The sequence below is a fragment of the Musa acuminata genome, chromosome BXJ2-4 (assembly GCF_036884655.1).
Source record: "Musa acuminata AAA Group cultivar baxijiao chromosome BXJ2-4, Cavendish_Baxijiao_AAA, whole genome shotgun sequence".
Lineage (NCBI taxonomy): Eukaryota > Viridiplantae > Streptophyta > Magnoliopsida > Zingiberales > Musaceae > Musa > Musa acuminata.
Window position 1 is genome coordinate 5,994,085 of NC_088341.1, and position 24,998 is coordinate 6,019,082.

The window sequence follows — 24,998 nt, forward strand, 5'->3', positions numbered from 1 at the left end:
ATCTTAATAGTTTTTAAAGTAAAATAAATAACTTAATTTGTTTTAATTTTATCAGTTGTATTGATGGAAAACAATACAACAAGTGACGTAATGGACTAGATGAAGTGATATAAAAAAGATAATTTTAATATTTTTTTGTTAATTTTAATATTCTTTTTGTTTCTAGCGACGAGTAGCTTGGTGAGTGTGCCGTCGATCATGGAGAAGAGTTGGACGATCGAAAATGACCTTGACTTTTGTGAAGGAGGTGATAATGAGGTCGACAAAGGTGAAAGCTCCAATGAAAAGGGGGAGGCTTGGAGTCGTCACGGTGAGGAACCTTTATGAGTTTGATGGGAGTGTTAGTCAATTAAACATAGTTATTCAAATGTTCAATGTCGTCGTCGCCTAGAGGCCGATGATGAGAGGTGCATGATGGTTTCTCATGCAAGTTGGATCGATTCAGCGAGGAACAAGTCCAGTTGATTAAGCCCAAGTTTGCAGTTGTACGATTGGTCAATGACGGTTTCTCATACGAGTTGAAATATAGAGGGCAGAGGTTCCCATGAAGAGGGGGGAGGTCCAAAGCCATAGTGTTCCTCACTATCGGTCTATAAATGTCATTACATTGGCAACTAGGTGACTACAACACTGAGTATTTCGACAGTGATTGCTCTCGCTATACCAAGTGGTAGGGCAATTGTCATCTTCGGTTGTCCAACCCCATCCAACTCATCTTCATGACCTATGATTCACTTACCAAATTGCTCATTATTGAAAATGAAAGAGACATTAAAATTATATTTTTACCTATTACTTTCATATCGTTCAACATGTGATGTCACGTATTGTATTTTTCATCAATACAAGTGACGATATTAGGGCAAACTAGTGTTTCGCTTTCAGAACTAGATGCATTCCAATATAAGTTTTTTAGCTAGCAATGCTAATAGGGTTCAAAGGATAATATGTAATTAGCCCGCACAACAAATCCCATACAAATCAACAGTACAACTATTTTGCATCGTCAACAGCGATCTCGATCAATATGACTGAGGTTGCTACTTGCTACGGATGAAGTATGCCAGGCAGCGGCAGTGGGAGAGGCTGCTCACTTGCCGGGGACGAAGTTGGTGGCGTAGGCCCAAGCATTGTTGTTGACAGGGTCGGCGAGGTGGTCGGCCAGGTTTTCGAGCGGGCCCTTGCCGGTGACGATTGCCTGCACGAAGAAGCCGAACATAGAGAACATGGCCAGCCGTCCGTTCTTGATCTCCTTCACCTTCAGCTCCGCGAAGGCCTCGGGGTCGTCGGCGAGGCCGAGGGGGTCGAAGCTGCCGCCCGGGTAGAGCGGGTCGGTCACCTCGCCCAGCGGCCCGCCAGCGATGCGGTAGCCCTCCACGGCGCCCATCAGGATCACCTGGCACGCCCAGATGGCCAGAATGCTCTGGGCGTGGATCAAGCTGGGGTTGCCAAGGTAGTCCAGCCCGCCCTCGCTAAAGATCTGCGCGCCAGCCTTGAACCACACCGCCTCCCCGAACTTAACCCCGTTCCGGGATAGCAGCTCCGGGAAGACGCAGCCGAGGGCGCCCAGCATGGCCCACCTGCAGTGGATCACCTCCAGCTCCCGGTTCTTGGCGAAGGTCTCGGGGTCGGCGGAGAGCCCCGCGGTGTCCCACCCGTAGTCACCCGGGAACTCGCCGGTGAGGTAGGACGGGGGCTCGCCGGAGAACGGGCCTAGGTATTTGACGCGGTCAGGGCCGTACCACGGGCTTCCGGAGGGGGCGGACTTCGGCTTTGCGCCGGTCTTCCGCATGGTGACCCTTCCTCCGCCGAGGACGTCGGCGACCGAGGGGCCGAATTTGACGGCCTTGCCGGCCAGGGACGGGGAGGAGAGCGCCATGGTGGAAGCCATTGGAGGACGGCACGCTGCAAGATGGGAAGAAGAGTTGGAGACGAGTTCGATGAGAGAGTTAGGGAGGCGCGGGGCTTTTTGAAGGGTAAGGGGAGAAGGAGACCTTATCCCATGAGATCTATATCTCTCGTCTCATTGGCTCGGAGGATTTGTTTCCGTCGAACACATGGCGCACGCTGGTTCACAGCAAGCTTTGTGGCTTCTAACAATCTCCTTCACTGAGTGCTGATTGGATCCTCTAGATTCTTTGGTCTCGTTGTCAGATGTGTAGATAGTAGTCAATTCTGGATTTTATATATATATATATATATATATATATATATATATATATATATATATATATATATATATATATATATATATATATATATATATATATATATAGGGTGAATTTTTGAAAACAAATATTTTTTAAAATTTTTTCTAGAGTGCCCTTGTTTTAAAATTTTTTGAAATAGTATTTTTTAAATAATCCTTTTACCCTTGGCCATGCCGCCGCCTCGTCGACCATCCCTTTTCACGATCTCGAACATTCATTCATAGCTCTTGTTGTCATTGCTCGAAGACCTGCCCCTTCTTTTACTTGCAGCTCTCGTCGCTATAACAGACTCGTCCCCTCCCCTCACTCGCCACCCTTGTCATCACTAACAGACCTATTTGTAGCACTTGATAATTAAGGAAGGAAGGAGGTGTGTGATTGTGGGCGAGGAAGGAGAGAGGGCAATTGCATGCCCTCATTGTCAATCATGGGAGTGACCTACAGACCCGTCCCCCCCCCCTCCCCTCTTGTGCAGTCAACCATGGGCGAGGAAGGAGTGAGGGCGACCGTACACTCTAGGGGGCCTAGTCATCGTCGACAAGGAAGGAGTGAGGGTGATCGTGCGCTCTAGGGGGCCTAGTCATCGTCATCACCTTATGCAAGGATCACGAGCGGGGCACGCAATGGCTAAGTCGACGAGGCCAGTAGAGGTGGCCCCCCTAGGTTACGGACAATCTTTTCATATGGTTAAAGGCATTGTTTCAAAATTTTTCATAAGGGTGCTCTATGAAAATTTTAAAAAAGGAAGAGCTTTTTTGAAAAATTCACCCTACATACATACATATATGACATACTTGATGTGATTTCCGAAGAAAATACCATCGAAAAAGAGCACTCTCTAATGACATAAACGTCGCACCTAAACAACAACGGCATTCTCCAAGTCCAACAATTGAATGAAGGAGCAAAGCAATCCATGAAATCAAATGTTGATAACAGCTGATGACAGTGTACTACAGTGAATCTGCCTTGGTGGTGAGTGGTGACCCGACAGCACCATCATCATAATATCAAGTGCCATTTCAGGTTAAATTTCAACATTAGATGGTCAATCTTTGGTGAATGACCACTATAGCAGAGCTATATAAATCGCCTACAGCCAAAAGAACCCATCAAAGCAGCAAGTCACAAGGTCATTTTTGACATGATCAACGTGCATGGAGAAAAAAAAGGCCCAAATCATCACTGTCGTAGCATTTCCTGTAGTTGAAGCACCTGATTCCTCTGCTCTGGAGATAGAAGATTGATCTGTTCTGGTGTAAGGCTCATAACTTGCTGAAGCAATGCCTTCTCCATTTCTGGTGTCACCTGTACAACCACAAAGAGAAAGGTCCGATCAATGATTTTTCTGGTTATACCAACAAATTACAGGCAAATGACATATAAAATGAGGCCGATGTGGGCTACTACCGAAGAGCGAGGTGGCTGACCACTTGTGCCTGTAGCCATCAATGGTGGTCCTGGAAGTTGGGTCCCCGCTTTTGTCATTTCCGGTGGGCCAGGCGCCCAAGGAGCTCCTCTGTCAGCTGGCAAGGCGGTGCCTGTGCCAGTTTGGTTGCCATACTCTGGACCTATATGTGAACTGACCTGCTAAAAGAAAACAACTTTGTTTAGTAGGACATGGCATATATTAAAGCAACAACTTTTAGTATATACATGTAACAAATTTTTTTCATTTTTTCCACAATGTCACAGTTTATGTGAATCTAACAGATAACAACTCAAGCTGTTACTTCATTGAAGTACAGAACCAAAAATGTATTTGGTACATAATATAAGTGGACCATGCAATATTAGCAATTGCATTTGTCGGTTTTGCTGCTTAAAGGCTTTTAAAGTCTTAGACACAGAATGTCATAGTTGATGCAGGAGACAACAAGAGATACAAATCACATGCTTGGACAAAATTCTAATTTGACACCGACAGGTCTTTGTTACATATTTTCGTATAGCACATTGAAATGATAACAGAACAGAGTTCATTTTCTGCATGTTAATGTTCACTACACATTTTGTTTGCCACATTGCTTGGACTGTTTTCACAGCTTAACATTCTAAACCACTCGAGACATCTAAATATTTTGTTCAAAAGCAGAATCTAAATGCACCTGATAAAGATGCTGAGGTGGTGGCTGGCTTGGAAGTGGTGGCTGTCCTTGTACAAAGGAACTTGGAGGGGTGACACCTGACTGAAAATTTATAAAAGTTTGTCACCCTCTGCAGCTAGTCCCATCTGCAAATAAGAATGAAAGCAATTCCTGGAAAATACATGAAGACTCCAGTTGCCAACTGACCTGAAACAAGGGTTGTGTTAAAAGATGTTGAGGTGCACTTGATGGTTGAAAACCAGCGGAGTGAGTTATCTGTGGGGGAAGCTGATGCGTAAAAGGTTGTCTTGCAACTTGTCTAGGTGGCAGTGGTAATGGTGGCTGTAGGACCTGACTGAATACTCCAGGATTCTGCAAAGTTTGCTGTGGTTGCACAGACACCACAGGCAGATGGGATGACAGAGTTGAGTAGTGTAGATGAGCAGGAGCGGGCAGAGATATATTCTGGTTCTGGGAAGATTGTGGAGGTTGCACTGAAGGAACTTGCACAATTGGAAAATTCTTAATTTGTGGTGCTGAAAGTGCCGTTGCCATTGCCTGCGACTGGGAGGTCAATGAAGCAACAGATGCAGGTGAAATGGAAATGGACGGTTGTGATGGATGTTGTGGTCTAGCTGGTAGCACAGTTTGAGATGAACTAGATTCACCTTGTGCTCCAACTTCAACTGGCAGTGTTTGAGAGCTTTGAATATTAGGTGGCTGTTTAAACTCTGCTGGTTGTGGCTGGGACAAAGCCTGCTGGATATTGGGTATCTACGAAACAAAAAGAGCATTAATGCATTGCAACCAAGTCTCTATTTATGTGCAAAGTAGATTCTAAACTAAAAACATTTAGGATTACCACTTTAGGAGGCTGCACCATTCCAAGCATTATTTGTGCCTGAAATAACCCACCATTTCAATGATGAAGTGTTTAAGCCTTAAACATAATACTTATGAATAAAACATAGTTTCTATATGAAACAAAAAGATGGAGTCAAGAAAATCAGGAGTCAGAAACTGAAAAGTGTTCAAATAAGATGCAAAGTTTCCATCTTGCTTTTGAAAGCAAATTAAGCTTTTCGACGTCAAAAGATGAGTCTGAACAATGTCACTGATTAATAAATAAGTATGAAATATACAATACTCCAATTAAAATCAGCTACTAGCAAACAAAACTATGTATGATTAAACTCAAGTAATGATTTCATGGTCAGACTAATGTTGAGGTAACAAGACTTCATAAAGTGTTTGATATGCTGCCATAAAAAGCAGATGGGTTCTCAGTACTTGGATATCATCTGCACTGCCAGTCGAGTGAAAGGAAAATAAGGCATGCAAGTTAGCACGAGATTAGCAAATAAAAGAACAAATCATTATGAACTAATAACACATGCTGGAATCTAAATGATCATATGACTGCATATGTCAATATCCTCCAATAATGTGAGATGATTAAATATCCTATACATGAAGCTCAAATCAATCCTACAATTCAATTCAAAGCACTAAAAAGAAGTCGACCAACACATTCATTCTTTACTATGCAGAGAGAGAAAAAAAAAGATTCTAGCATCCAGAATGATGCAGGGGAAGAGCAAAGCGATTGATAACCTGGAACAGAGCTCGGGTCAGAAGAGGATTGTCAACGAGGATTTGCCTTGCCTGTTGCTCATTCTGCTCCATCAGAGCCTGCATAAAATAATTACAGAAAGTTCATGATCATGGATTTTTGTCTTGGATATCAAATAAAGAAAGAACGAAACATACTTTCATTTGACTCATGATGTCATATATCTGAGTTTTAGACAAGCCCCCAAACTGTGAGGTGAAACCATCACCAGGCAGTTGTTGCTGCTGCGACTTCTGTGCAGCCATCTTCCTCCACCCTTCCACAACCCACTGTATCTTTATCTCTTCTACAAAGACTTTTCCGGTCTCCCAATTGACAAAGCTAGCAAACTTAATTAAATTATTATTTGAAAAGAAGAGCTCTTTGCATTTCTACCACTATTGTTCCACCAGTGAAAAGTTCAAAAGAGATCAAATCAGATACGGATGCTCCAATAAATGCCCCAAGGAATTTTAGACTAAATAAACAGATAACATCTGATATATTAGGACACCAATCTTCAAATGCATAGCATCTGATATATTAGCACACTAATCTTCAAATGCATAACATCTGATATATTAGCACACTAATCTTTAAATGCATACCAAAAGTCCTGTCACAAAGCAAACATCCACATACCCTGTAAGACAAGCAAACATATAATCCCTACTGAGCACCAACAGATCTTCAGATCACTATTTAAACAGGTTTGATTGTATCATTTCTCCATAACGAAGTCACATGAAATGCGCATTCGATCTGCAGATGATCGAACTATCAAGGAACATGATTCCTGAAACAGAGCTGGAAAGCTACAACAAAGATACTGATACGATGGCGAATGCAATGAGAATACAAAAAGACAAACGAAGTATACAAAGAACTGGAGATCATGTTTATCTCAATGTCCGCAAAAGACCGAAAGATGGAATCGAAAGTTTCAAATCGGAAGATAAAAAAAAAGGATGAATCATATATCCACCAGAAATTGTTTCAAATCGAAGGGAGGAGGAGGGAAGAAGAAGCACCTGACTGCTGGTGGTCGTTGCCCCGTTCGCCACGGAGGAGGACGCTGTGGTGGTAAGACGGGGGAGAAGAGGGGAAGAAGACTTTGGGCGTGGGGGTTAGGGCACAATCATCTTAGATTATGGGCCGTATGGGTATTGGTTATATAGGCCCTTACTGCATGCGCGGGTCCATCATTTCGTCACATCCGAACGTGGGCTGCACAGAACCGGCAAAGCTAATCCCCTCGGGTGGCAGCACTTCTCAACCTCTCCGTGCAATTTCCGAGCCTTCGCTAGCATCAATCGGTGTGATAGAGATCCGCTGCTGCTGTTTCTTCAAACAATTGGTTCTTCTGTGATTAGAACCGTCAGCCTCTTCCGGCCACTCGCTCCCGTCTGCGAGAAGGGGGCGGCGGCCGCCGCGGCGGAGAGTCGCCCTGAGGCAGCAGCGGGTTTCTGCCGTTCGTTTTGGCCGTGTAGTAAGCTCGCCTAACTCTGCGCTTCTACTTGCTTTCGTAATAGTTAACGCATCTATTGTGCGAATCCTTCACCATGCCATTTTAGATGTCGCGGAAAGCCCAAAGCATGTAATCGATATAGATCTGGTTGAATCTTGTAACCTTAAGGTTAAAGATGCTTGTTTCAAATGGTCCGTTCAGGAACAATTTCTACTCCCCAGGAATCAAATTTTCAGCAAGATTAGAGACTTGTGCATAGGAGTAATTTGAATATAGACTCACGATGTGTAAAGAAGTTATCAGTTACCTTGTGCTTGAGGATTTGTTAATGTTCTAACTTGAGTGTATCTCTTGATTTTAGTCTCCCTAAATCATTCTTGGAAAATCTCCAAAACATCATCAATTCAAGGGATTTGCTTGATGAAGCTTCAAACTGCTACTTATTCAAATAAGAAGAAACAAGTGCAATCGAACGGAAATAGATGATATTTGTACCTACAAAATGAAGTAAATTGTTTATAACTACCCCTGCTACTGGAGACTTTTAAGTAATCTGCTGGCTGTTGTCTCTGCTATAAAGGACATCCTGGTCAGCTTCCTCACTCCATAGAATGAGTTTCCAAGAGGGTTCCTTTGCTTTTTGGTTGGATTTCCAGTGCTGCCTCTTTTCTCTTGGGTATCCATAGATGCTGTAGCAAACAATGGCCATCATCCCATTTTCTTTGGCTCGTTATAGAGTATCTTTGATGTCTATCTGGTGACACTTGAGAAGATCAGTGACATCAGGAGACATATTACAATGATTGGAGGTGTTATGCTGTTTAACATCAAGGTGGAACCACTTGTAGCTGGCGGAACAGACCCAAAGAGTGTTGATCCAGTAGGATAAGTTGTGTTGAGGACGGATGAGCTTGTGCTGTCAATGCAGGTGGAAGATTTTTTTTGTTTTTTGTTAGTTGTAATGATCATATAGGTAACTGAATGTTACTGAAAAAGGTAAGTTTTTGGCAGGACATTTACCTTGTTGATGGATACTGACATGTTGAAGTACCTGTGAGAGTAAACAGTGAGATTGCCCAGAAATTAGATGTTATATCAACAACTATCATAACGTACTGCATGGTGAGTAATGCATGATTCGTACTGTATTATGATACAATACGTTTAATGTTTTTAGAATATAATACATTTAATGTTTTCTACTTTTCTCTTTAGTCTCAGATAGAATAAAACAGAAGTTCTAGATAGCTGCAGCTAGATGTAATTAGGTCTATTATGCATATCCGAAAGAAAATAAATGGAGGCAGTAGGAGCTATTAAAGCTATACGTGTACATATTTGATTTGTAGATGATAAATTAAGTCCAAGTGCCTCCTATTATAGTGTCATTGAGTGTGCCCTTCTAATGGCATCACATCCAATACAAGGAGGAATTTATTTTTTAGTTGGAACTATTGCTTTTAGAATTATGATATTTAAACTCTTAGATGGTAGTATATTTTGTCACATTATGATACGATTGTCTTAAGTGGCACCTATCATTGTCTGTAGGATTGAGTAATAGGTTAAGGTAGAAACCTGATACCACTAAGTTGTATGCAGAAAATTTTCTTGTGACAATTTCTCTCATGAAATAAATACTATCAAATTTCATCATAGGGCATGATCAAATTACATCTTATGTTGTGAAGGATTTGATTATTATTGACTTTAAAAATATAAGTAATTATGATTAAGAAATTCCTTGAACATCAATGGTTAACAGAATTGGATGTATAAGGTTTGCTTAAAAATGTAGCGGAATTGTGAGATGTAACCAAACCTACTTGGATTCACATTGGTGATCACAGCCGTTCCTCCAAAATCACAGCTGGTAGGAATTGGGTTCTTCTGATAGTAGTCATTGAATGCATATGATGCATGATCACGGACTGTATCTGGGTTGTAGCAGCTTCCACCTTGCTGAATTGCTGAACAATCTGCACTTCCATATCCACAAGCATAGTCTAGAGCAACCTGCAATGCAGTCTGTGAAGCAGTTTGACTTGCCACACACCAGCTTTGGTCTGATGGTGATGATGGGGTCGCCATCGTTGGAGTTGAATATGGGTTTGTAGTTGGAGTCATGGATGGAGTTGATGTTGTGGGAAAAGGATTATAGTTGGGAGTCACTGTAGTTGGGGTGGTTGTAGGGTTTGTCATCGGAACTGTTGTTAATGGAGTAACAACATCCATTTCCCACACTGTCCTTGAGGATTGTAATTTGTTTCGGGTGTGTAGATTTCTGTTGGATTGTCTTTCAGGCTCATAAACTATAGGTTTCAGCAATATGCTTTCTTTATTAGATTTGGCTTTCTGCATAAGAGATGGATTGAACGACAGATCATCTTCTGATTCTTTAGCAAGTCCTGCAGAGTCAACATTGGACTCCAAGCAGTTATAAAAATTGAATGTTAGTTTAATCTCATCCTACAATTGTGAACAAATGGAACTGACAAAAATGTACCAGTAAACAGCTGCTGCCAAAAGAAAAAGCCATACAAATACTTTAGAATCTACAGGAAAAGCATGATGAAGGGGATCAAACTTTTTGTAGGCTTGCATTTGAGTTTAAAAAAATCCAAGGTTGTTATGTTAAATATACAGTTAGTGAATTATTTCTGAGTTAGTGTGATCAATTTCCTGGTTTGGATGCTGCTTATGCGCGAGAGGGAGAGTTGCAAAAAGTGGCTTCCCTTCTGATGGGTGTGATGTAAGATGAGAACATGATGAACAAAAGTTCAATTTTAGAAATATAACTAATAAGAAGAGAGTTTGTTTTAAAGAATATCTGTCAAGCTTTCTTCACTTTGCATTATCTAGAGGTTATAGGAATATAATTTACCCATTGTTAAAACTAAGACAAAATGATAAAGAGGAATAATGGCCAAACCTTAAAAGTGACATAAGCATGATATTTATGGTTAAGTTTGTTCCTCTAATGAGGTGCCATGCCTAATGCTTCATTTTTGAAGGTTTGAGAAGAGTTTGGTTCTCGATGCTGGTGAGCGCAACTCTGTCAACCCGATTGTGTGAAGGCTTCTCAAGCTTGATAATGGTGGCAATGAAGTAGTAGCTTGTTCAACCAACATAGAGATGGGTCAAAATGCAGAGAGTTTGTACTAACCAGAGGAGAATAGAAGGCCCAACAGGAAGATGAGATACGAGACGACATTTACAGACATATCTCCAATGGCTTCCCTCAACCTCTCTTTGTCTTCTCTTCTGTTGTTGCTCTGTTTCAGATGCTCGAGGAGAGTGATGCTTCTAGAGAGAACAGAGAAGTCTACTTAAGCAGTAAAAAGGACTTAATTTACTTCATCTAACGGTATATATGACAGGACAGAATCAGAGTTTCCTTCACGGTGTAATGGAGAATAAGAGGAAGCTTGTGAAAGAAGGATGGGAGGTTTGGAGGTGCACGCAAGATAGGGTGGTATTAAAGAGCAGAAAGGAGAAGTTTGCAGAGGAAAGCAGCAGTGGAAGAGGATGATGGTGTGGAATGAAGAATCCTTGTGTGGGCTGGCTAATGATGGTGATAATGATGATGAAACAAGGGGCGGTGGTTGAGGTGGCAATCTCTCCTTTATGCTACACTTTTACTGTTCCATGAGATTAAATCATATGGGAAAGGTGATGTTAAGGTTCTTTGTCTTCTTTTTCTCTCTTTTTGGACTCTTTGGTGGCAGCAAATCTTTGTCTTAAGATCATCTTTTGTTTCTTGCAGCCTGGGATCAAGCAAGAGCTTGCCAGTGGCAGTAAATCTGTCTTAAGATCATCTTTTGCTTCTTGCAGCCTGGGAGCAAGAGCTTGCCAGTGGCAGTGGCTCAAAGAACCCAGATTACTCGACTCCACTCTTCTTCCATAAGCCTAGTCAACCTGGAACTAGAGTGCTGGCACGAATTTTGAGATCGGACCCTGTGATATTGGTGCGTGATTGTGGATAGATACTGATCTCTGTGTCAAACACTTTAGCTAGATATCTACATGAACATAATTGTAGATAGATACGTGGCTGATAATAACAAGCTTATTTGAGATGATAGGATGTGATGTTTTTTGGTTTGCTCGATCTATTTCTTACGAGTTATGATCTCTGTATCTCATTTCTTGGGAACTGATCGAATACGATCTCGTGAAATCAGATCAAACTGATGCACCGAGGATCGAAATCAAGATTGTCATCCTTTACACTATGCTAGAAATTGTTCCTCCTCGACAACACCCCCTCCGACGCCTGCACTCTAGCCTGCTATCCTTCTCCGACGCTCTATGTTCACGTCGACCGTGCTAGGAATTTGTTTGTTGAAATGCCGAAGAAGTTTGATTGTCTCTTGAAGTACCATTATTGCAGACTACGTGCAGGTAAGAAACAGTGCTAGAAATTGTTCGATGAAATGCCGAACACTATGCATAGAGGTTTTGCTGTTCATGGAAGATCTGATGATGCAGTTAAGCTCCATGGGACAAGACAGTAGCATCACTCGAGAGAGTAACGATTGTGTCCTTGCTTCGTGCCTGTAGCCATTGGAAGATTGGTGGACCACGGGAAATATTTCGCTCAGTTCGATGTGGAACATCTATGGCACTGATTCAGAAATTGATCAACATGCATGATTGACAGATCTTGTTGTCTGGGATGTTGAAAGAGGAAGAGGAGATGATCATCGTGTCCTTGCTTGATAAATCTTGGTGCAGGACACATGGAGAGAGATGGGAGAAAAGGATTTATAAGATCATCAATGAGTTGGAGCCTGCACATAAGTTCTCCTGGCAAATATTCTGGATCTAGGAGATGGGATGATGCAAAGCATGTCCGAAAGAGCATCGTAATTGGCGGCGCAAGAATTGGATGCTGCTCCGCAGAATACCTTGATGGTATTCTCAAGGGAGATCAATCACATCTTTGTATGAGATGTCTATTAACTTGAGCTTGCTATGCCCAGAAGGTTGTAGAAGTGCTACTTGACTTCTGTGAAGAGGACAAGGAGAGTCGTGCATCGTTGTGTAATAACTACAGGAGCAAACAACAGCATCTTTACATGATTCTAGTTGATGAAGGTTTTTGAAAAGGTAGCTTATTGTATATGTTAAACCTACCTCCTCCTTCCCAGCAACCAGCCACCTTTGTGGTGGAGAAATAGTTTCTTCTGGTGGCAGCAACCAAAGGGAAGTGTATTGTGCAGACTTAGTGACAATCTACAGAGGAATGTTGTATGTTCAAAGTTGTCAGTTGCTCCCTACTTATGGTCTGTGTGCAAGCTTAGCAAATGGACAAATCCACCAGAGGACAACTTCTGACTGCACTATCGCTGAGAGCTCCTCGTAGAGTCTCCGAGGTGGGGTGGGCCTTGCAGACCCGGTGAAGCAGGAAGCCACCACGGGGAGGACCAAGCCCGCAGCAACAATGGCAGTCACCGAGCAGATCAGAACCAGAAGCCGAAGCAGCAGAAGAACCAGAGATGAGGATCCCAAGGCGTCTTCACTCGCCTCCTGCCCACGTGCAGCCCCCACGGCCACCGCACCACAGCAAACCGTAAGAGTAGAACTGTACCCCCACGATCTGACCACCCTCTCAACCGCCGTGCGCTCGCCTGCGCTCGGCGGCTCGCCTCCTACCACGCCTGACCCGCGAGGGCGTGGCGGGCGGCTAACGAGCGAGGGCACGGCTCGCCTCCTACCACGCCTTGACCCAGGGAGGGCGTGGCGGGCGGCTGTTAGCGCGCCGTTCGCGGGGCCGGCGTCGGAGGCCCTATGGGACGTGGTGGGGCCGGCGAAAGTGGTGCGCGCCGGGGCCAAGCACATGGGCGATAGGTCCGAGGCATCATGTGATGGCATGTGCCCACCACGTCTCTCTCTTCCCTGTTCTGCTCCTCCACCGCTGCTCTGCTGCTGCTGCCGCTACTGCTCCGACTGATGACACGTCTCCGTCAGCTTTATTCCGGCTCCGCTGGCGCTCCGAACTGTAGAGGGGGGATCCGGGTTTTGGTACAGAGACTGCGACAAGCGTCAGAGCAGGTCATTTCCGGGCTCATGTGGGAGATGGCATAGCAGGCACATGGCGAACTGTGTGACTGACAGTGGAAAGTGGTGAGGAGCACTACAGGTTGTGGTGACAGTGGATGTTACGTTAGATATGGGCCCCTTTCCTGGACATCATTCTTCTCTGTTAGAATAGTTGATATTATGAACCTTCTAATGGTAAGGTAAAATTATTTAGGTTGACCTTGAGCTGGCGAACAATTGTTGGTATCAGCTGTGTCCGATTCTCCTTGAAGGGCTTCGAAAGACGGTAAACATCCTCCATTTCTTACATGGTTTATTGCAGAGGACTATTATGTAGACCGAAGAGAAGACCAAGATTTCTTGAATTACAAGCATGCACATGTTAGTGTCGCGTTCCATCTCTCTCTCTCTCTCTCTCTCTCTCTCTTTTCCGCAGCGCTTACTATCCATATAAATATATATGCCGCCTGCTGTGCCTCATCTCTCTCTCTCGTCAACGAGACACTCTCCGTGTCATGGACAACCAAGACCTCCACGCCCCGTTCTCGCCCGAGCGCGGCCACGCCAGCCTCGTTGAGAGGAGTAGACGGATAAAGATGGCAGCGGAGATGGGCCTCGCCCGGTCCTCCCGCCACTGGAGCCGCGCACTCCGCCGCCGCCTCCTCCTCCTCCGGAGGGGAACGGCAAGTGACGGCTGCGGGTGCCAGAACGAGGCGTTGACTTCCTCGAAGGAGGGGGGAGACCTGGGAGTGGGAGCGAACGAGGAGGAGGCGGTGGAGGTAGAGGCACGGGTCAGAGCGCTGCAGAGGCTGGTCCCTGGAGGCGAGGAGCTGGGCACGGAGCGGCTGTTCGAGGAGACGGCCGACTACATCGAGGCGCTGCAGGTGCAGGTGAGTGCCATGAGGGCGCTTGCGTGTTTGCTTGATGAGTCGAGAGAGAAAAGAGGGTGAAGCATGGTTGTCTTTCCTGTACGTTCGGATTTTTCCTTCTCCGACAGTAGCCTCCTTTTGAGATGTAAGAGCAGTGGAGAGAGAAAATAATTCTTAGTAATTTATTTTTTGATTCATGGTTAAATCTTTGCCAGATAAGAAGAGACAAAGAACTATCTTAAATCCACCATTATTTACATGTGTGAGATTTAGATCTGCGCTCTCTTGCATCATGAAATCGACTGGATTACTGAAGAGGGTTTGAGCAGCTGAAAACATCACCCTCTTCCCTTTGTTTAAGACTCTCGGCACACTTTATTTGGCAGAAATCTAAATCAGTATGGATAGCATGCCACAATGCAGCCCTACTGTGAGTTCAATTAAACTCAAATTTCTGTGGTTATGGTAGTATCTTCTCTCAATAATCCACTTTGTCATTTCCTATGATTATACTTAATATAAATATTTCCTCAGAAACAGAAAGCCTGTATCAAATTACATAATTTCGTTATCATGTATAAATGCTCTATATCTTAGGAACAGTGCCTACAGAATTTTTATATTTTAGAAATATAATATATGTTAGAATTTTCTTTTGTTGCATATACATTATTTCTATCTACAGTTTTGGCTCTGATATACTGCCCTTGGGATGTATCAGATACTCGAACTAATTTTTTTTTTTTTTATGTTGATACGCTAATATATATATATATATATATCAAGAAATTGGTATCTGAATCCTATTAGTTTTGCTAAAGCATACTGATGTGATGGAACTGAAGTATGACACATCAGGTAGACGTAGCCGATCAGTCGAACGTAATAGTCAGCACCTATTATACTACGTGGAGGATGCATCAACTGCAAATAGTCAATGAACCAGTAGCCCCTTATCAACTCGGAACCAAAACGATTGATCGGTTGATAAGACCAACTAGCAATCCCCTATGAGCGCCACGTGGAGACAACTATTCAATCTCAGGTTCGATGTTGGCGACAATGTCAATTTAATTTCGTGACCTTTATTATCACACAAATTGCACAATAAAGGATTGTAATGACTTTAAGTGATCACTATAGAAAGGAGCCCCCAAGTGACTCCCTCAATTTAACTAGTCTGACTTGTCCGGCTAGCTATTGACTTAAGTCTCGTAGATTATTTGTCGGAAGTATCCTAGTGTAGTTTTGCATAATTTGATGTCACTTGTTTGACAAGGCAACGTTTAGATTGGCTCAAAAATAAATATCTGACTCGACTTTTAAATCAGACAATCATAATCTATTCTAACATATTGGCGCTAGAAGGGTTGATCCTATCTCAGAAAAACTTTATGGGTCTTAGTCAAACAAATCCCAAGGAGCTGAATCCCCTAAATGAATCTAATCTAATGGCTTTGAATGCTCCAATGTCGAACCCTCTAATGTCGATAATCCTAAATTAGTCAGGGTATCAGCCAGTCCTAATCCACCACAGTAAGTGCTTGAGTCAAACCTTTTCTGACGATTTTTTTAAGATTTGGCTTTTCTTCTACCCCTCCACATCGATCACCAACTCAACCTACCATGATTGTGCCTACTAAAGTTTTTAACACCTTGGTTTAGCAAATGCAAATGCTGACCAGAATAGTCCAATATGCAGCTTCTTATCTCCCTTAGCTTACCTAACTTCCACAAGCAACATTTGTCTCATTCACTCCACCATTTTCTTCACTCATTCCACCACCTATTCTCGTTTCGATTATAATAGTTGAGTCTCGCCTAGCTCAGGCTTTAGCACCTTAAGAAATACAATCTCCTCCTCTAGCTCAAATCCCTATTCCAGCTCTAATGTCAGATCTTCCTAATGAATTGATCGTTCAACAAACTAAATTCCTAGTTAAGGTCCGGGACTAACTTAGCAAAATCGACCAATAGCCTAAAGATATTCTAAGGAGATAAAATAAAAAAATCAACAAAGTGGAGTCATATCTATGGTCTCTTTGAAAGGAAAATCTGACTCAACATTTACAAAGGAAAATCTAACTCTTTGAAACACATTGCAACTCTCACATCTCGAATTATGTTATTCACAACCATTGACTCACTCATGTCTTCAAATTTTCTTAACAACATCGAGGGGAGCCGCACATAAATGGTTGGCCAAGCTCGCTCAAAGTCAATTTTCTCCTTTGGATAGTTGGTTAAGGAGTTCGAGCTTAATTTTATCAGCTATCAGCTCCTAAAGAAGCCCACCACCTCTTTACTAGCCCTTGGACAGGAGGAGTAGGAATCCTTAGAGAGTTATATAAGAAGATTTAATGATGAGGTCTGCTTAGTTGTTGATCCAACACCATCTGTCCTCATCAATGGATATATTAATGGGCTTCAGTCTTCATAGTTTTGGTCACAATTTCGAAACTCTTAGAGGTGAACCGCTATATAGTAACTGAGTCCATAATTGCTAGAAAGAGAAAGGTTGAACCAAAAAAGGCAAAAAAAAAAGGATGAAAGACCTTAATGATAAATCCCTATAGAAAGGCCACATAATGATTGACCGATGAGTGACTAAACAACTCGATGGGATTTCACTTTACTTAACACCTCTCATATAGAGGTATTCATGCAAATATGTGAGAAAAGACTCTTGAGGATACCACATAAGATTCATCTCTCCCGACTCACAAAAGGACATCTAGGAGGAGGAGGCTTGTTGTTTTAGAGAGGTTCCTCTTGTCGAGCCTCGTGTCAACCTCTCAAGTGGAGGGAGTTGGATCTCTGGGAGGGTCCCCCAGATCGATGTGCCTTATCTTCACACCTTTATTTGCTTGGTGAGAGCAGTGACAGAGGAGGAGGAGGATGCTTCTATCTTTCTTGGGAGCCCAATAGTCTCTTGCTTTACTAACTAGTGGATAGTGCTCCCTGCCAATCTCTTCTTCTTTGCGCACCCTTGACGTTCTACCCTGATGAATAACCTACTTGGTGCATCTACTTGTTGGGTGAGATTCCAAGGATTATGTCTTAATTATTTATATCTATAAAAGCAAGGAGGGGGTTAGACAGTCCGACTAGCAACTTAAAAGCACAACCCCAACTACTTACCCTGAGGAGCCAAACTTAATCTTACATCAATGAGCCATTGCTCACTCATTTGGAGGATGATGGTGAACTTAGGCTAGGCTTGAGATAGTTAGAGAAATTGCCCTTTTTTCATCTAAACCTCGAGGCAACATTGGAAAATTTATGGGTGGACCAATGTCACTCGCTCTTGGAAGAAACAAAAAAAATACCCCTTTTTCTAAACTTATAAAAGGTCAGAGCACTAGTAACCCTACAACGAGGTCAGGCTGAGGGAAAGTAAGTCGACCTCCTAAAGCGTATATTATAGTATGCAAATAGGAGAGTCAATATTGAGGAGATGCACATCTTTACACATTCCTTAACAAATGACGTAAGAAAGCATCAAGAATTCGATGTCATCTAGGTGGGTGAGAACTTTCAAAAATTGAAAGCCTCAACAAAAAAAGGGTGGAGGGAAAAGCAGAGTCTTACCTCCAATACATTCGTGCTTATGCAAAGCATGTGACGTGATACATAAGGTCAGTCACTCAACCGAGCAGATACTAGCTTGAACCTAGTCAAAATATGTTAGATCCCCTAGAGAATCTCTAGGTTGGAGACCAACACCATATAGTCTAAGTCAAAGGACTCTGTCGTCGGAGGCAAAGCCACACTTCATGATGTGTTTCCCCCAAGAGGGTAGCACATGTTGATGCAGTCAATTCAGCTCTATCAAGAGATAAATTTTTTATAGTCGACACCGGGGGTGGTAACGGAATCGATAACCTATCTAAATTCGAGATGCTAGAAGAGGAGGAAAAGGACATTGAATCTACTGAAGAAGGAAGTCCGAGTTGGTTGTCCATGAGTGTCCTAGCCATGGGTAGAAGTGAAGAAGAACAATGGTAGAGGGCTGGTATTTATAGGGTCCGAGGATGACAATTAAACTACCCATCCATTTGTTCGGCTTCTAAACACAGCGAAGATAGCAGATCACATGGTGCTATTAGAAACATCTTAGGACAGGTGGCGTGATTCGCTTGGCACAGTGGTCATTTACATCGTTGTGAAGATCGCATCGAATCCGTCATAACCTTCGGTAGGTGCACGTAGCGCACGATGAATGTGTCATGTTGACTCATTAATAAACAGATACGACACATGCTTAGTTGTTAGAATACACCAAATCCATTTGAATTTTCTTGTCTGATGAGGGAAGAGACATGCACAACACATGACCGCGATCAATTGTCTTCATCAATTTCCACCATGCTTGGTCATGTCACCCTAGTGCAGTCTCCATCGGTCTCCGCCACACCTAGTCATATTGGCTTGGTACATTCTCTACCATTCTCCATTAGTCTTTGTCATGTTTGATCATGTCGGCCTAGTGTGTTCAACATTTTCCATCGGTTTCCATCACACCTAATTGTGTCGCCTTAGTGTGTTCTCTGCCATTCTTTGTTAGTTATCACCACACAAGATCATGTTGACTCAATGCATTCTTCATCAATCTCTGTCATGCTTGGCCATGTTAGCCCACGCCTGGTCGTGTCAACCCAGTGAGTTCTTATTTGGTCTCCACTATGCTCAGTCATGTTGGCCCAGTGCGTTCTTCATCATTCTTTGTCACTTTTTGCCATGCCTGGCCATGTCGACCCTGTGCGTGCTCCATCGATCTCTGCCATGCCCAACTGTGTCAACTGGATGAGTTCTCCAATAATCTTCGCCATGCTTGACTATGTTGGCCCGATACGATCCCCATATTTCACTATTGTGCTTGATCTTGTTGGCTCATTGGACACACATAAATCGTTATCTCAACTCTTCTTCAAGACCCAAATTTACAGCTCTCCTAGCTCGAGAGGTTGGGGGTGGAGCACATGTGATACGACGAAATTAATATAGCCGAGTGATGACAAATCGAGAATACACATTGACATGTCGATCTCATATGACCAACACGACACGTCGGGAATACATAGTTGACTAATTGACCAAAGTGGTTGACACCCATGGTATCAGCTCCAGATAGTCAATGAGCCAACGACCCCCAACCACCTAGACCCGAAATGGTTAATCGATTGATAAAGGCATATCCCTGATGAGCACCATGTGGAGATAATCATTCAATCCCGGGTTCGATGCTGGGTGGATGGTTTCGATCGAATTTCATATCCTTCATTATCATATTAATTACATAATAAATGGGTATAACGATTCTAAGTGATCGCTATAAAAGAAAGTCCTCATGTACGTATAAGGATAGACTTCCTCGGTTTAACTTAGTCGAATATGTTTGATTAATTATTGACTTGGACTTCGAAGGGGTATTTGTGGACAGGAGTGCTCCGACATAGTTTTGCACGAATCAGCATCACTCATTTGACAAAACAACGTTTTCACAAGATCAGCTGCGGAACTATAATATACTCGAACACATTCCTTTCCGCTGTGCATACGAGAGAATTATGGTAAAAGATAGTTGAAAAACCATCATGATGAACAGAATATGTGATCATGATGTTAGGCAATGATACGTTCCACTGACCAGTATCCTGCCTGTGTAGTTAGTTTAATTCTCTAAGGTCTCTTATATTCTTGTATTTATCTTAGGTAATGATTGGTGAACAATAATATATTGGTTCAAGTGTTGTGTGACTCATGTCACACCCATCTTTGTTTATTTTGTTGTTTGCTGGCAAGGCCCACCGACTGGCGACCAATAAGACAGCAGCTCTCCCTCGCTCGGACATGAGCCGCCGCGTGTCTAGTGGTTGTTTCCCTGATCGGTGTCTGGACTGTGACGGGTGAGTCCATCTTGTCCGTCCAATTCTATCGGGAAAAGAGGGGGCTTGTATTTTATAAGCGAGATTGGTGCGGTAACCTCACCGCGTAACAACCCTCTGACGGAATAAAAGGCCTCGGCCAAGCTTTTTACTCTTCCCGGTAAAGAAGTGCGGTTGGAGGCTGCAAGAGAAAGGACGAAACGGGAGAAGAGACATTCGAACGGTGAGAAGGATCTCGTTTGGTCTTCCTCCGTTCGATCGGCTTCTGCTTCTACCCGATCAGGCCAAGGTTATTCGATCGAACTTCTTCAGGCATAGGTTTCTCCATATATTAAACCGAATGTTCTTTGGTTTCTTTTTGTTTACTTGCTGTAAAATTGATTCCTAAACAAACGAATCTGATAGCCAATCGTTCTGTGAATCTTGTAAAGTGGGGATTGTGGGATTTTATTGCGATTTGACGGTGATCTTGGTCACATCGGTGTCTCGTAGTTGTGTGTCCGAGCTTTCAAGTCGGTTCTTGTGATGAAGAAGAAAGGCCTTCTATATGCAGCTTGGTCTTCTGTGTGTCTGTTTTTAGTCAACTTGTGGGTGAACGGAAGAATCTGACCATCGATCGTTCTATGAATCTTGGTAGAGGGGATGTGGGATCAGATCTGCCTGATCTTGGTTAACTATGTACCTCAAAGTTGCGGATAGAACTTTCAGTTTTTTCTTTATAATATTTTTGAGGATTTCGAAGCCTACGGTTTAAATGTATCTTTTATATGCAGCATGATGTTTTTGTTGGGTGTTTTTGAGTGAATTTGTGGGTTGGTGGAAGAATCTGATCATTGATCGTTCTGTGAATTTGGTGGTGGAGGTGTTGTGGGATTTTGGATCTGTAAGATTTTAATTACAAGTGGAGGTCAAAGCCGTGGTCCCAAACGTTCTGTGAATTAAGGTTGTATACATCTCTTTTACATACATCTTGAATTTTTGGGGTGGTTATTGAATTTGTAGATGAAAAGAATAATACGATTGTCCATTGTTCTGTGAATCTTGTGGTAGACGCTGTGGGATTGGATTGGAATGATCTTGATCAAGTGGAGCTTGGATCCGTGGGTTTGAACTTTCAGTTGACTCTTGTGATTTATAATCACAAGAATCAACTGAAAGTTCAGATCAGCAGTTCTAAGTTTAACATGTAACCAAGACGGAGGGTGATGGAGGCGGAGGGGAGGGGGTGAAGTGCGGGGGCGGGAAAGACGGAGGGGTTGAAGTTGGGGGCGGAAGACCAGTTATGACAGTGTCAACCTACAACAGATAGCTTACATTCTGAAGAGTAGATGTTCAAGTACTTCCAATTATGAGCTGTAATTCATGACACTTGTAAACAAAAGAAACTATCAGTGCCAGCAAGTTAAATTAACTAAGGAAAGCTTATGAAGAGTCTATTATTCAGCAGAGTGAGTATACATCAATCTAGTATGAATTCAGCAGAGGAACAGAACCATGATCTATCATTTACCTTTAATTTCTCGAGATGGAAAGCGGGGTTTAGAATCCTCCTATGTTAGGAGTCCAGTCACTAGCAATCGTCCGGGAGGGCCTGTGTTTGGTCCTCCAAAGTGACCGAACTTGTTGGATAGGATGCCCCTCACTGCGGATCCATGAGAGTCACTCGAGGCAGAGGCCCAAACCAGGTGAAGGACGTTCTTCCTGCATGCATGTGGGACGATAGGTCGTGACTAACACAGCATAAGATTCAGTCCAGTCAGTTCACTGCTTGAGATTAGTTCTGTGTTTCGTATGCCTTTAAGTATTGGATGAATCAGTGACGACATGGAACGACTTGCAGCAGAAACAGAAGCGATCGATCGGGAGTGCTCACCGAATTCTTTGATAGGACGATGGTGGGAAGGAGCGATGCGGGGGACGTTGTCGTGGGAGAGGGGCATGGGGTCGGAGCGCGCCGCCTCCTTGAGGTCCCCTAAGAGGAAGCCACGCCCAGTTCAGCGTCCTTACCGCACATGTAACGAGCAGCACCACCAGCAGAAGCGCCACCCCGCCCCATCCCGAGCTCCACCACATCTCCGCTAATACGAACGACATCGACTGGACGTACGTCTCTCGGTGTTCGAAGGGGAGGATACGGAAAGATTAGCGTGCCGACGTCGGGTGATGGATTTGTCTCCGGAAGATGACCACAGCGACAACGCAAAAAGGTTTGGAGTTACATGGAAGCTGACAGAGATGCTTACACTAACATGGAAGCTGACAGAGCTACAGCGATGGAGCTTGTGGTTATTTGGGAGTGTTCATCTTCCTCTCTCTGTTTCCCGTACTGTGCAACAAGGACAATAAGGGAAATGACAGTTTCTGCGGCAATGAGTAATGCTACCAAAAATAATAATGGATATAATCAATAGTAAAACAAAAATTCAAAACAGTCGACCTAAAACAGCCATGGAAGAGCACTTCAAATATTTTTCTTAGGCATCATCTCCACATTAAGGGTTGAGATAAGATTTTTATACATAATTAATTTTTCTTCCAAATAATTTGATGCTCGAAGGAGTTTGATTTCCAATGAATAATACAAATATTACCAACCCTAGTATTTCCATCTTAGTGAGTATTTTTACTTGTTTTATATTTTTATAAAAATATTAAGTTGAAGGGTCTTAATAATTCTACAATTTTGTTTTTGACTGAAATTCAAAGAAGTCAGCTATAAAGTTTTTGGATTGCTCAAAAGAAATTATTTGTTTTGCTTATACAAATCTACCATCAGCTTTTACAGGTACAATGCGGATGAGTTCTCAGAAATGATCAAGAAAGGAAAATTATTCAAATGATTCAGGAAGACATGCTATTGAACTCTCTATCTTCATCTATACCACAACAGTTTGCAGAATCTCAAAATATTACATCCAAATACATGTAGAAGAAAAGTAAGGATCACAGATATCTGAATCAAGGAACCTCCGTATTATGGTTGCCCGTGGTGTGCCAAGGAAGGAAACATGTCTTGCAAGAGACCGTAGTGAGAGAACTCGAGCTGCTGGAGAGGAGGCATTTGGTTTGCCGTACTGGTCAGCTGGTGCGCTTGCTGCATCACAAGATCCTGGAAGAAGCTCGTTGACATGAGCGGAGGAGGCAGTAGCAGTGTGCTCCCTCTAACTGTTGCGGGGCACCGATGAGTGTGTCTCCCTTCGTAAGTGGTTATCACAATGGTCGAGTTTTGATAAGATCTCTCCACCCTCTTCTTCACCGGGCACTTCTGAGTCGTGCAACGATAGTAGCTTCTGCAACGCATGCAGAAGTCACGAGCATCATAAGAAGCGACGACTTGACATTAATGCGCACGACTGCGCTAAAGTGGATGGGAGATCTTGAGCGGCAACGTGACTACTAACCTGGGATAAGGGCTGTTCTTGACTGCTTTCTGGCCGTACTTCCTCCACCTGTAGCCGTCTTCGAGATGATCAACCTCGCTCTCGGTCACGAAAGCAAAGCGGGGTTCCCTTTGCCTTCTCTCTCCTTGCTTGTTGGGTTTCTTCCTGTTTCATCAAATTTCACGAAATCAGACGATCAAATAGAATTAATCTTGTCATTCTCATAGCTCATATTTCTCCAGATTTGGAGATCCCTAAGAATCACATCATGGGAAGACTTCTGGGATCGACAGAAACAGAAAAGATCTTCAGAGTTTATCATGTCGAGATGTACAAGCTCACATCCCAAAGGGTCTTAATTTTGTTAGTGCTTACAGAAGGAAGGATCAGCAGGAAAGCCTCCTGAAAAGCGAATCTCGCTTGTTTCGGAGCTTTTCTACTTCAATCAACCACCTATAGGAATTGTTTTAAAGGGTCGAACTCGGTGCGATCATCCAACAAAACCGAAGCCTTTCAAGGAGCAGATAAGGAAAAGGATCTATTAGCAAAACTTACACTTTCTTAGACGTATCACCTTCTTCCTCCTGTTGCTCTTCCTTCTTACACCGGTCCGCATCCTCTTCGCCGGCGGCCTCAGCGGACAATGAAGAGGTCGAAGAGTTGGGCGTCACTGTAGTCGCACGCCCACCGCACCCAAACGCGGGTGTCAAGCTGCCACTACCATTTCCAACGGCCACCATCAGCTCAGGAGACCCCGTCCTACCTCCGGGGCCAAGCGCATCCAACGGAGCCAAGCATGACAAGCCACAAACTCTAGGGAGCGCGTCGTTGTCCATCATCGAGCCGAGCGGCACATCGGCGAAGGTCACGGCCGGAAAAATCGCCCCGGTGTCGGATCCGCTTGGGCCACCACTAATGCAGGCGGCGCCGTCTGTCGGCCTCTGGGAGAAGAGCGCGGCTAGCTCGTCATGGAACAGGGAGCGGAAGTGCTCCCTCTCGTGATATCCGGACATGAAGATCGCCTGCGGTAGAATGGATGGTGTGGAATCAGATCGAAAGAGTATAACCCTTCCTCTTCTTTTCTTTTGGTGCAGAGAGGGAGGAAGGAGGAAATGGGACGGAACGGAGGAACCTGAGAATGCGTACAATGTTATATAACATGTCGGCCTTCTGCATAAGGTGGGTCGCATCAAACGTGAAATTTCTCGTGGAGTCTGAGCTCTCACGAGTGGGTCCCACCATATCGAGAGATCGCGCCACCCGCGAGAGGTTGCTGGATGATTCGGTCATGCAAAGGAGCCTTTGTCTTGGTGGAGACGGAGTCGATCGCGGTCGCATGGGCATCAGCCGCAGTCGACGGAGGACAACAGGTGATCTTCGGTCATGGATGGGGATTAAGAACTCCGAAAGGAGGAACGACCGCCGAAGGCAATCAGGAC

General features: G+C 43.6%; 5 protein-coding genes and 1 long non-coding RNA gene across 12 annotated transcripts; 2 read left to right on the forward strand and 4 right to left on the reverse strand.

Annotated features, from left to right (window-relative positions):
* Window positions 1–929: 929 nt before the first annotated feature.
* Window positions 930–1,947, reverse strand: LOC135609689 (chlorophyll a-b binding protein of LHCII type 1-like). Its single transcript, XM_065103201.1, has one exon. The coding sequence runs from the start codon at window positions 1,889–1,891 to the stop codon at window positions 1,091–1,093; it is 801 nt and encodes a 266-aa protein (XP_064959273.1). The 5' UTR covers window positions 1,892–1,947; the 3' UTR covers window positions 930–1,090.
* Window positions 1,948–3,102: 1,155 nt separating this feature from the next.
* LOC103980894 (cleavage stimulating factor 64) lies at window positions 3,103–7,059 on the reverse strand. Of its 5 annotated transcripts, none has more exons than XM_065103204.1 (8): window positions 6,941–7,059; window positions 6,068–6,251; window positions 5,912–5,989; window positions 5,160–5,198; window positions 4,505–5,071; window positions 4,319–4,399; window positions 3,621–3,800; window positions 3,103–3,518 (listed from the first exon to the last, which is right to left on the reverse strand). In XM_065103204.1, the coding sequence occupies exons 2-8, from the start codon at window positions 6,173–6,175 to the stop codon at window positions 3,393–3,395; spliced, it is 1,179 nt and encodes a 392-aa protein (XP_064959276.1). In that variant the 5' UTR covers window positions 6,176–6,251; window positions 6,941–7,059; the 3' UTR covers window positions 3,103–3,392. The 5 variants fall into 5 exon arrangements, with proteins under 5 accessions (XP_064959276.1, XP_018681069.2, XP_064959274.1 ...); XM_018825524.2 differs by having other exon boundaries at window positions 6,068–6,225; window positions 6,941–7,020; XM_065103202.1 differs by lacking the exon at window positions 6,941–7,059 and adding an exon at window positions 6,552–6,909.
* A 91-nt stretch (window positions 7,060–7,150) lies between these two features.
* On the forward strand, window positions 7,151–11,461 carry LOC103980895 (uncharacterized). Of its 3 annotated transcripts, none has more exons than XR_010485843.1 (5): window positions 7,151–7,398; window positions 8,164–8,305; window positions 8,389–8,499; window positions 10,392–11,049; window positions 11,144–11,461. It is a non-coding gene; the product is annotated as an uncharacterized LOC103980895 (long non-coding RNA). The 3 variants fall into 3 exon arrangements; XR_010485844.1 differs by having other exon boundaries at window positions 7,152–7,398; window positions 8,226–8,305; XR_671360.3 differs by lacking the exons at window positions 8,164–8,305; window positions 8,389–8,499 and having other exon boundaries at window positions 7,162–7,398.
* LOC135608856 (glucan endo-1,3-beta-glucosidase 12-like) lies at window positions 9,136–9,981 on the reverse strand. Its single transcript, XM_065101907.1, has 2 exons — window positions 9,925–9,981; window positions 9,136–9,846 (listed from the first exon to the last, which is right to left on the reverse strand). Exons 1-2 carry the CDS (start codon window positions 9,979–9,981, stop codon window positions 9,136–9,138), a joined length of 768 nt encoding a protein of 255 aa, XP_064957979.1.
* Window positions 11,462–13,592: 2,131 nt separating the features above from the next.
* On the forward strand, window positions 13,593–14,488 carry LOC135582474 (transcription factor IBH1-like). Its single transcript, XM_065103206.1, has one exon. The coding sequence runs from the start codon at window positions 13,938–13,940 to the stop codon at window positions 14,370–14,372; it is 435 nt and encodes a 144-aa protein (XP_064959278.1). The 5' UTR covers window positions 13,593–13,937; the 3' UTR covers window positions 14,373–14,488.
* Window positions 14,489–23,031: 8,543 nt separating this feature from the next.
* LOC103981601 (WRKY transcription factor 28) lies at window positions 23,032–24,696 on the reverse strand. Its single transcript, XM_009398351.3, has 3 exons — window positions 24,115–24,696; window positions 23,581–23,724; window positions 23,032–23,469 (listed from the first exon to the last, which is right to left on the reverse strand). The coding sequence occupies exons 1-3, from the start codon at window positions 24,570–24,572 to the stop codon at window positions 23,154–23,156; spliced, it is 918 nt and encodes a 305-aa protein (XP_009396626.2). The 5' UTR covers window positions 24,573–24,696; the 3' UTR covers window positions 23,032–23,153.
* Between the last annotated feature and the right edge of the window lie 302 nt (window positions 24,697–24,998).